At 44.7% G+C, this 11,308-nt stretch overlaps 1 protein-coding gene across 1 annotated transcript; it reads right to left on the bottom strand.

Moving 5' to 3' along the window:
* Positions 1-168: 168 nt before the first annotated feature.
* On the bottom strand, positions 169-10,759 carry LOC109878170 (MAGUK p55 subfamily member 4). The gene is made up of 20 exons (XM_031824416.1): positions 10,606-10,759; positions 9,842-9,943; positions 9,599-9,720; positions 9,429-9,506; positions 9,240-9,323; positions 8,959-9,090; positions 5,535-5,616; positions 5,358-5,443; positions 5,151-5,222; positions 4,658-4,913; positions 4,500-4,517; positions 2,777-2,812; positions 2,640-2,660; positions 2,506-2,520; positions 2,165-2,377; positions 1,883-1,963; positions 1,664-1,757; positions 1,360-1,468; positions 1,065-1,199; positions 169-861 (listed from the first exon to the last, which is right to left on the bottom strand). The coding sequence occupies exons 2-20, from the start codon at positions 9,867-9,869 to the stop codon at positions 670-672; spliced, it is 1,854 nt and encodes a 617-aa protein (XP_031680276.1). The 5' UTR covers positions 9,870-9,943; positions 10,606-10,759; the 3' UTR covers positions 169-669.
* Positions 10,760-11,308: the final 549 nt, after the last annotated feature.

Raw genomic sequence — 11,308 nt, 5'->3', positions numbered from 1 at the left:
TTTTATAGTTTATTCGCCGTTACTCTGGGTATGTGCCAGCTCATGTTTTTTTATTCTGTTTTTTACCTTTCAGTATTATGAAAACATTGTGTTCAAATGGTGAGCACACAACTCCACTTACTTGCTCGCCTTCATACTGAAAAATAGTACCAATCTTGAGCACTTGAATTGACATTCTTTGGCATTAACATTATTTTTATTAAATAAAATAAAAACATTAAGAAAATACAGAAATTCAGCATGGACAATTATTTGCTCTAAATGTAAACGAAAGATGACGTTAACCTACAACCTCTCATAGCATGCCTGTGTAGCACATCAATAAATGATCTCCAACTACGCACACAATTTTAGAGAAAAACAGACCAGATTTTTGGTTTAATCCAGCTCCATCATAGCCTTGAATATGCTAATTATTCAACAACAGATTCAAGCAGACACAAGGACAGTATCTGTATGAGTCTCTCAAACTCACCACTAAACAAAACAAAACAATTAACCCAATCCAAAACAAATTCCACTTGAGAGCAGAGGGTATCTTCAGAAGTAGCAGCCAAAGGTTACAGCCACTCCTCATCCATGTTGTTCTCCATTCCCTCTTTTACGATGCACTGCCCTCCATCTGTTTGTTATCCTTTTATGTACTCTCCTCCCCCTCTATTCTCCTCATCAAAACTCCTCTGTGGGTCGTATCCAGCTGGCAGGAACCCACTGTGGCTCATCCTGAGCCCTCCTCACAGCCCTCAGTAGCTGAACACATGAGTCTTGCAGCCCGTCGTTCACCATCACAGAGTCAAAGAACTGGCAGTAGTGAGACTCCATCTTCCTTGCTGCCTCCTCCATCTCCTGGAAGTCTTCCTCCTGTTGGGAACAGAATATCATGACAGTTGGTTACTATCCTAACTTTGGCATGATGGTCAGTATTTCAACCAATTGATCACCATAGGGATGACGTATTATTACCAGGTCTCTTTGGAAAAAGAGGTAAAGAGGTTCAAATCGTGAGAGACTTCCTGGTCAATTAAAACATTGAGAATTGATAATAAAACCATAGGAGTGCTTACTTTGAAAGGTCTGTTATCATAGTAATTGGTGGTGATCTGAGCATCCTTTCTGGTCTCCTTCATGCGTTCTGCGGTGGGCGGCTTCACATAGATGATGTAGGCCTTAAGCTCATGTGTCCTCACTGACTGGATGGCCTGGAAGGGGACAGTCATCATACACGGGTCAATTGAGAACTAATTCTCAGTTACAATGAAGACCTGGCCAAGATGCAACTGAGGTCAACACAGAGCTAACTCCACAATAGGGCCAAGTCATTGATGAAGCCCCACTGATAAGAACCCCAGCAGGACTCACATGAGGCTCGATGTCAATCACACAGATCCTTCCACTGTTCAAAACATCCTTCACAGCATCACGACTAGTGCCGTAGAAATTATCTTTGTACTCCCCGTATTCCAGAAACCTGTTGTTTTTTATAAACGCAGCACAAAACCCTGGCTTATAATCAGGTGGTCCACATCAATGTTATTAACTTACTTAATCCTCTTTGTCCCCATTAGGACATAAGGCCACGAGTCACATTCGTGTTGTGACAGTTGATTTAACAAGATGTGTTCGTGAGAGGAAAGTGAGCAGCTGTTACTCAATGAGTACCTACCTGTTGTTGTAAACCATGTTCTCAAACAGTTCCCTGTTGATGAAGTGATACTCTTTACCAGACTCCTCATAGCTCCTGGCGGCTCGTGTCGTGTCTGGAGGAAGAAGGGAAAATATGTCAGATGACATCACCGGAAGACAAGCCGTCATATAAGACATTGATTGTATCCATGTCAACAATGGAAGAAAGTCAAGTAGGCCACTCAGGTGGTGTACTCACGAGGCACTGCCCCTTGAAAGGTCACTGGGTTGATTTTGATTAACCGTCTGCGAAGTTCGTTCACTCCAACGCCAGAGGGACCTGAGAGAGAAGGACACACTTGTGAGGTCTCCGTCATGTCATCACACATATTCTGTGTCAATACAAGCAGAGGCACACTGTACACTGTACACTGGCCACAAAACCATATACACAATAGTACGTATTCATGACAGTCAATACATATCTGAATCTTTTGCCAATATATTTGTGTTGCTGGTTAGTGCCGGACTGGTGTCTTACCCACGAGGGCAACCAGGCGGTGTTTGTCCTGCGGGTTGCGCTGGTATCGTACCACCTCTTCGTATGGGTTGTTGAGGGCATTGTAGCCGCTGCGTGTGTAGAAGGACTGCTGACTGGAGCCTGTGTTTAGGGACTGGCGCCGACACAGACGCAGGCTACGTCTGAACCCAGTTAGATAGATCCCCTCGATGTTAGTGCTGAACTCACCCTCCTCTAGGAGCGGGGGGAACAGGGAGGGGAAGAGCATGAGAATGGGATGAATGTGCATGTCACTAGACATGGTGTTGGAGTTGATTCTAATTGAGATCAAAGGAGAGCTCAGTAGAGCAGGTCATGCTCACCTTCTCTTAGCTCCTCTCACATTTCAAATTGGAATTCAGAAATGATTGCGATAAAGAAAACAAGGTTATAGTTGAGTGATACTGTATTTTGTATAGGCTGCATGATCAACTAACTTCAACAAAGACTTACCTACCAGATTCAAAAGCTTCCTCATCTGTTAGAAAATAGAAGGAGAAAAACATTCATAATATAATCCACCAAAGTCATTTTGCAGTAAACAAATGAGTGAAACAATATGATTTATTGTAGAGGAAATGAGGGAAATCTTACCAGCTTCAACACACTTTTCATCAATCAGGTCTTCCTCTGAAAGAGCAAAGTATGACAGGCAGTGGTGTAAAATACTTAAAAGTACTACTTAAGTCATTTTTGGGGGTATCTGTACTTTACTATTAATATTTTTGACCACTTTTACTTCACTACATTCCCAAAGAAAAGTATGTACTTTTTACTCCATACATTTTCCCTGACATCCAAAAGTACTAGTAGAATGCTTAGTATGACAGTAAAATGGTCAAATTCACTCACTTATCAAGAGAACATCCCTGGTCATCCCTACTGCCTCTGATCTGGCAGACTCACTAAACACATGCTTCGTTTGTAAATAATGTGTGAGTTGGAGAATGCCCCTGGCTATCCATAAATAAATAAAAAACTAGAAAATGTGGCCATCTGCTTTGCTTAATATAAGGAATTTGAAATGATTTATACTCGCACTTTTGATACTTAAGTACATTTTAGCAATTACATTTACTTTTGATACTTAAGTATATTTAAAACCAAATACTTTTACTCAAGTAGTATTTTACTGGGTGACTTTAACTTTTACTTGAGTCATTTTCTATTAAGGTATCTTTACTTTTACTCAAGTAAGACAATTGGGTACTTTTTCCACCACTGATGACAGGTCAGTGCAAAGTCAATAATGATATACACTATATACAGTGGAGCAAAAAAGTATTTAGTCAGCCACCAATTGTGCAAGTTCTCCCACTTAAAAAGATGAGAGAGGCCTGTAATTTTCATCATAGCTACATTTCAACTATGACAGACAAAATTAGAAGAAAAAAAATCCAGAAAATCACATTGTAGGATTTTTTAATGAATTTATTTGCAAATTATGGTGGAAAATAAAAATTGTCTGTCCTCTATAGCAAAACTCCCTACCAAGTTCCAAACTTCCTCTGGAAGAAATGTCAGCTCAATAAGTATTCATCGGGAGTTTCATGAAATTAGTTTCCAAGGTGGAGCAGCCGCACACAAGCCTAAGATCACCATGCGCCAAGTGTTGGCTGTAAAGCTCGCCGCCATTGGACTCTGGAGCAGTGGAAACACGTTCTCTGACAGACAAATCTGGGTTTGACGGATGCCAGGAGAACGCTACCTGCTCCAATGTATAGTGCAACCTGTAATGTTTGGTGGAGGAGGAAGAATGGTCTGGTGCTGTTTTACATGGTACGGACTAGGCCCCTTAGTTCCAGTGAAGGGAAATCTTAACGCTACAGCATAATAATGATATTCTAGATGGTTCTGTGCTTCCAACTTTGTGGAAACAGTTTGGAGAAGGCCCTTTCCTGTTTCAGAAATACAATGCCCCCGTGCAGAAAGCCAGGTCCATACAGAAATGGTTGTTCAAGATCGGTGTGGAAGAACTTGACTGGCTTGCACAGAGCTTTGACCTCAACCCCTTCAAACACCTTTGGGATGAATTGGAACACCGACTGCGAGCCAGGCCTAATCGGCCAACATCAATGCCCGACCTCACTAAAGCTCTTGTGGCTGAATGGAATCAAGTCCCCGCAGCAATGTTCCAACATCTAGTGGAAAGCCTTCCCAGAAGAGTGGAGGCTGTTATAGCAGCAATGAGGGGACCAACTCCATATTAATGCCCATGATTTTGACAAGCAGGTGTCCACATACACTACATGACTAAAAGTAACAATAACTGCCTCTCATTGAAAACTGGCACTTTAAAAAGGATCATAGTCCTTACCTTCATTCACAGTGCTCACTTCAGGTAAGCAAGAGTGATAAGAGAATTGTCATTTGTTATTGTTATGGATATACAGTAATACTTGTTACCAGCTGCTTATAATTTGGTGTAAAAGAGTTGAAAAGCCAGACATAAAGGTGAGACTGTACTCTACTTACAGGGTTTTATGCAGGTGTGTGGCTGGTAGGGCTGAGACCACCAGAACTCTTTCTGTTTCCTCCTGAGCAGGTTGGTGGAGGGGATAAGGCCAGCACAGGCCGAGGTGCTGGGTAGTTTCTTGGCCTGCCACCAGAGGGAGTCTGACTGGTCCACGATCTCCAGCAGGTCTCCCTTCCTGAAGTCCATACCTGCCTCGGCGCAGGGGATGGCCGGGTCCTGCTGGGGACTGTAGTCTGCCATGGCACGCACATACAGCTGGGACACCAGGAGACACAATACACCAGACAACAAGACACAAGGACAATGCAATGAAAAGATCTTTACTACAACACCGAAGACAGGAACTGAGCCATAGGTTTTCTTGGGAATAGTAACCTCCTATTGTCAAGAGAAAGACTTTGGTTTTGGTGCCATTATGGTTCAATGAGCTTACATGACTTGTCTGATACTGTTACCAGGGAAGGGTAGGTCGGTAAACATGCCATTACTCACTATCGTCTGGTTGTTGACTGGTCTATCTGTGATGGGAACCACTTTGAACATGAGGGTGCCTTGAGACCGGGCCTGTGGGTCCAAAGACAGATAAACACCCATGTACATCACTGGTGGATGAAGACTTACTACAGACACCATATGTGTTGACTGTGTGAAATGTGTGGATGTTTGGGCAGCCAAGCAGTGTTCTGCTGGTAGACTCACCAGTCTCTCAATGACCTGCTCAGGCTCCAGGCCATTTACGGAGTAACCATTCACCTCTGTGATCCTGTCCCCTGCATGTAGCAGACCTGGGGAGAGAGGGGGGAGGGGGCACACATGAGTAAGAAGAAACAGATTAAAGAGAGAGAGAGTTAGTGTGTGATAGAGAGGTGGTCTCACCGCTGCGGTCTGCCAGTCCTCCATGGATCACCCGTGCCACAAAGATCTCCCCTGTTATCCCATTTCGCTTTATCGTGGCTCCCTAAGAGAGAGAGACAGAGAGGGGACATGAATCCAGGGTTAAAACATTGTCCTGTAGCTCTCACACATATTGAGCACCAAAAGTATTGGGACTTTGAAGAATGTTAACTTGCTTTGGCTCTGTACTCCAGCACGTTGGATTTAAATGATGCAATGTTTATAAGGTTAAAGTGCAGACTGTCAGATTTAATTTGCAGATGCACAAATATCATGCACCCCCCCCCAGAAAACCTCCACTGTTGTTGCAATGGTGAGAGGTTTGCATGTTTTGGGAGTATGATATTTGTGCGTCTAACTTTCTCACTAATCATTATTCACGATTCATTCAGGATTATCATTATCATTAATCATGGCAGCATCCACATTAATTTAGAAGTGTTTAAAAACATTATATTCTTCTTTACAATAAAAGTGACTCCAAAATGACACAACACATTATTTACCATTCTTTCTAAATAATCTGAAACACAAACAAAACAACAGGAAATGCATCCAACACATGTGTAGACCCGCAAGCTTGATGTAGCCATTGTGTTCTATGAATATGGGACCAAATACTTAACTTTTTACCACTTTAATACACAAGTGAATATACAAAAAGTGCTGTAATTTCTAAACAGTTCATCAGATATGGATGAAAATACCCTCAAATTAAAGCTGTCAGTCTGCACTTTAACCTCATAGTCATTGTATCATTTCAAATCCAGTGCTGGAGTACAGAGCCAAAACAACAGAAAATGTGTCACTGTCCAAATACTCTTGGAGTTCACTGTGTACAGAGATTCATCACTGGGGTGGAACAGCAACAATCACACATTTGGCCTATTTCAGGTTATGGAGGGTGTCATGAGATATGAGATGAAGACATCATGAGTCCAAAGGGAATAATGGACATGCTTTATTTACAATTACAAAATGAAATCATGTGAAAATAACAGATGACATTCGGGAAACACAGAGTTGCATGAAACACAGATGGACGGCTTGAGGATGGAAACGCAACAATGGGCATAGCCAACATCACAATTGCGGGATGAATGGTGGGCGACATGATGGTGACGAAGATAACAGAAGAAAGGATAAATGCCTTTTGAAGCCGAGGTCTCTGAGGGAATCTTGAGGAGAGGACCATTCCCTGAAGCAGAGGAATAGAAGGTATCCTGGAGACATGAGAGCACCACTGTCCTCCTGGCTGGTTCACTTCCTCTTCTTCTTCCCCTGGCTGTAGCTGGAGCGGCAGCCAGTCTTGTTGTGGTTGTGGGCGAGCGGAGCAGGCGGTGGAGTTGTTGAGAGGCTGTTGTAGAGGTGGGGTTTCTGGAACTGGGGTTCCACATGCTTCTTTTGAGATGTGGGGTAAGCACCAACATGCTTTTTGGGAGACATGGGCGGAACCCTGGTCTTCAATCCTGCCTTGGGTGACCCATTGCAGGCTGGGGACTGAGGCTGAGAGATCTTCCCCTGGGATGTGGATATGCCGTCCATAGAGCCAGTGAAGGAGCTGGAGGAGGAGGAGGAGATGGAGGAAGAGGAGGACAGGGAGCATACTCTGGACTGGTGTGAAAGGGATGTCTGAGTCTTCAAGCTGCTGGCTGTGTGTTCTTGTTCGCTGGCTGATATGTTGACAGGTGGAATACCGCTGCTGGTTCCTCTATGTGGTTCCGGTGTATCTGCTACTGCCCTGCTGGCAGCGGTGAGTGTCTGCAATCTGCTCACCACCTGGGCCAGCAGCGTCAGGGCCTGGGCATTCTCCTGGACACTCTCAGACATGCGCTCTGTGGCGGCGGCCATCTTCTGCCCCAGCAGCCAGACGTCATTGGTGCGGCGCTCCATAGAGCTAGCAGCCTCCTCCACCGTGGACCTCAACTCATCCAGGCTCTCCTGCTTAGCCAGCTCCACAGGGGGGTCGCGAGGCATCTCATCTATCCGCCGATGCTGCATGGGGCTGGGGGGAGCTGTGCGGATCCGGGGTCTGACGCTGTAGCTCCGGAACCGCGGAGGAGTTCCGGGGGGATGGTGGTATGCAGCCATGCAGGGAGGGGTGAGAGTCCAGGGCTGGAGGGGTGGAGCGTGGTGTGGGAGAGGGGACAGGGTGTTGGCTGACTCTCTGTCTAGCTCCTTGATCACATTATCTCCAGAAGCAAGGAGGAGAGAGGTTGGAAAAATGTAATCTATTAGCCTGAATAAGAGTAGAAGTTCCATTGTGTTGTATTATAATGTACTGAACTGATATGTATTGCAGTGTACAGCACTGTACTACTCATGGCAGTAGATACAGTATTGAATCATATTGTTTGCAGGGCCTTTTCAACTGTAATTTGTTCTTACCAATCAGGAGAGAGTTACAGACTGAGGGGGCAGAGCGATTAAGACCTTCTTCTTTCCAGAGTGCATCAGTCTGGCACATTCTACAGTTACTCATTGGCTTAAAACGTGGTGGAGGGCGGGGCTTGGCCAGCGGTGGTAGACCTACAGAAGATAGCAACTCAGCTGGTGGGTAGCCGACTCTCCTTGTGCTGGGCGTGACTGGTCGCTCCCCGGGCACTACGGCCCCCAGAGCCCTCACACCGTGCCAGGGGCCCTCCACCACCCTGACCCCACCGTGGATCAGCCTTCTGCGGGTCGTCTTCCTCAGGGTGTCCCAGCGACTGCGGATCCCCCCTCCTGAGCTCCTCTTTCAGGGGGAGAGACAGGGCTAGACAAGATTACCTCTGTCTGAGACCATAGAAACCTCCATAGCCCTGAAATAGGGATCTGGGTAGACAGGGTACTGCTAAAACTGTCTGCCACCAGGATTGGATTTAGATTTGTTCCAAACAGGTTCCAAAAGAGGTCGCAATGTCAGATGTGGATGGGTAGGAGCTTCCAAGTATATACAGCTTAATAACTATGGGAACATTTTTGTGGTCAAATTGAGTGACTGGAAATTGTATATTTTGGTGTCCTAAACTGACACATCGTGACACTAATCATAAGCCATCCTGGAATGTTGAAGTATTAAAACCATCTCTACTACTATTACTCTGATTGAAATCATCTGTAACACAATTTAACAATCAAACGAATGACATGTTATGAAAGCATCATCTGCTCTTTCTTACAGCTTCCATCAGGTCCTCAGGAGTTGCTCCTTTGTACTCGGTGTGCATAAAACACGACCTTTCTGTAACCTTGCATGGAGGGAAAAGTGTGAAAGTACTAAAAGTGTGTTTTTGGTATCCACGTTAGAAAATAGCAAGGTGTAAAAGATTGCACCCTTGATGATACTTTTAATCTAGTATTATTCTGTTGTTGCTTTAAGCCTTCCTCCTTAAAAACAAACAGTTGTATCCAATCCATGACTCACCAGCTGCTGCTTGTTCTTCACCAAACAGACAATCCTCATGGCCTCCTCATCGTCAGGGAGGTTGTCAGGGATAGGAGGCAGCACAGGGTCATAATCCTTCTGGGCCACCATATCATGGGTTGATATCAGAGCCTAGGACAAAGCACAACTATTAAGTCAATTCATTAATTTAGGCGGACTCAACACACATAAATAACTCACACAACCCAGAAGAACTTAGTTACAACAACAGATACAAAGTTTAGGATCATAGGAGCCCTTTTTTCCTCAGGATCTCTCACCTGGAGGTGTGGTTCCCTGAGGAGACTGTAAAGCTCCCTGGCCTCAGCAGAAGTGTTCGGAACTGTTCTCATGTCAGTCAGAATCTAGAAGAGAAACAGAAAGACGGGTTGAGTGAACACAGGACAGGACTGACACCACTGACAAGCCAATGAGGGAAGAGGGCAAAGCAGTAGAGGGAAAGGTCCTACCTGTTGGATGAGCTGTGTTGTATACGGTAGGAAGGGAGCAGGAGGCTCTCTCTGGTGTTGTCGCAGACACTCATGCACCTGGAGACCCGAGAGAAAGTAGAGATGAAGTGAAACACAGCCTTTCTAAACCCCAGATGAGAGTATATCACAGACTAGACTCCCAGACTAACTTTGAGCAAGGACTTGAGCCAGGGTGCGTTGAGGAGGCTGTATAGGAGCTCTGCCCCGTTGATTTCCTTATTGATGGAATGTTTCACCTCCTCCACCACGTCAGACAGGATCTGCCTTAGCCCTGGAGGACAACACCAACATAATCATAAAGATAAATAGCAATAGGATTATCACAACATACAGGAGAGAAGTGCATTGCCATCAGCTAGAGGTTGAGAGAGAAGCTGGTTCCTATTTCTGACCATGGTCACTCAGTCTAGGGGACGACATCACCACCTCGGCTTCCAGTCTGCCTCATGGGGATCACCCAGCACTGACCGCTGGAAATTCACCCCAACCCAGACCTTGGAAAGAGAGAAATTAGATAAAAAATATATTCTTTGCTTAGTAGTTCATCTAAAAGCTGAATGGTAACATCTAATCTTCTTACACATTTTCGATAACAATAACGTAACATTAATCCAGATTAATAAAACTCTGACCTCTATATACATAGTCAGCAGTTCTGCTATGATGGATGTCAACGGGGTGTTAATAACTTCCCAGGTAAAAACAGCCTCCACTGTCACACGTTAAAAACCCTAAGGGTAATTTAATGCCCTGTGTGTGAAATAAACTCAGGGTTCAAAAGTCAATGACCCACTTAAGCAGTCTCTTCTAATTCCGTATTCTACGTGCTACCATGTCCCTGTGTCGGTCAACATCACCCATTCAACAGAAAGACAAAACAATACTGGTGATGTAGTGTTACATCTTAAACAGAAGTATGGGGATTTTGTAATCATGTTAATTAGATTGACGGATGGGTACGTCAATTGACTCTAATATGTAGTAATACTTGGATTAAAAACAGTGGATCACCTTGGTGGGAAAACCATTTTTTTTAATCCTGAAAACTAGAAGAGCCCAATCCCACCTCCTCAACAGTCAGAGTGAGAGTCTACTGTATCTGGGCTCGGAGCCAACTGTAAAAGACTTAACACATTCCTGCGTGCTCACTACTTACCTCTGTGGTCTCTTTTCTTCCAGTCCCTTTGACTCGCTTCCTCAACCCTTAATATTTAGCTCCAGAGGAGGATTTGTCCTCTGTGTAATACAGTTGACCAATTTTTGCCGCAGAGTGAGAGTCCCCCGGGGATTCGCCGGTAACAGGTCTGTGCTTTTACTACGCAGCGAACTGGAAAGAAAGAAGAGTGTAATCCTCTCTCTATCCCAGTTAATCCTGGGCAAGTGAGTTGTCTCTCTCTTGCCGGAAGTGACAGAAGCGTGTTGAACCTGCTGCTGGCCTGTCCAAGGCTATCCTACAGCTCTGCTCCCAAAGCTTCTTAACTCTTTCTGCTTTTAAAACCCACCAGACCGTGGCCTGACAAAGCTAGTGTCCTAAATGGCACCCTATTCCCGATACAGTGTACTACTTTTGACCAGAGCCCTATGGGCCCTGGAAGGCTCTGGTCAAACGTTGTGCCCTATATAGGGAATAGAGTGCATTTTGGGACACACCCATGGCCACACAGCTACTCTGTGTTGAATAGAGGGAAAAGAGGGGATAGCCCACAGTGTGTAATTAAACACATCACTGAACTGAGCTCCCAACAGCTGGAGGAGATAGGGACAGAACATGATGATGATTAAGTCATTATATAGTGTAGTACCCTACTACACATTCTGCTTCTCTAACCATACAAATGAAAATATAAGTCTGTCACACA

This window comes from Oncorhynchus kisutch, linkage group LG5 (genome assembly GCF_002021735.2).
Source record: "Oncorhynchus kisutch isolate 150728-3 linkage group LG5, Okis_V2, whole genome shotgun sequence".
In the NCBI taxonomy this organism is placed as follows: domain Eukaryota; kingdom Metazoa; phylum Chordata; class Actinopteri; order Salmoniformes; family Salmonidae; genus Oncorhynchus; species Oncorhynchus kisutch.
This window is presented reverse-complemented; position numbering and strand designations above follow the sequence as displayed.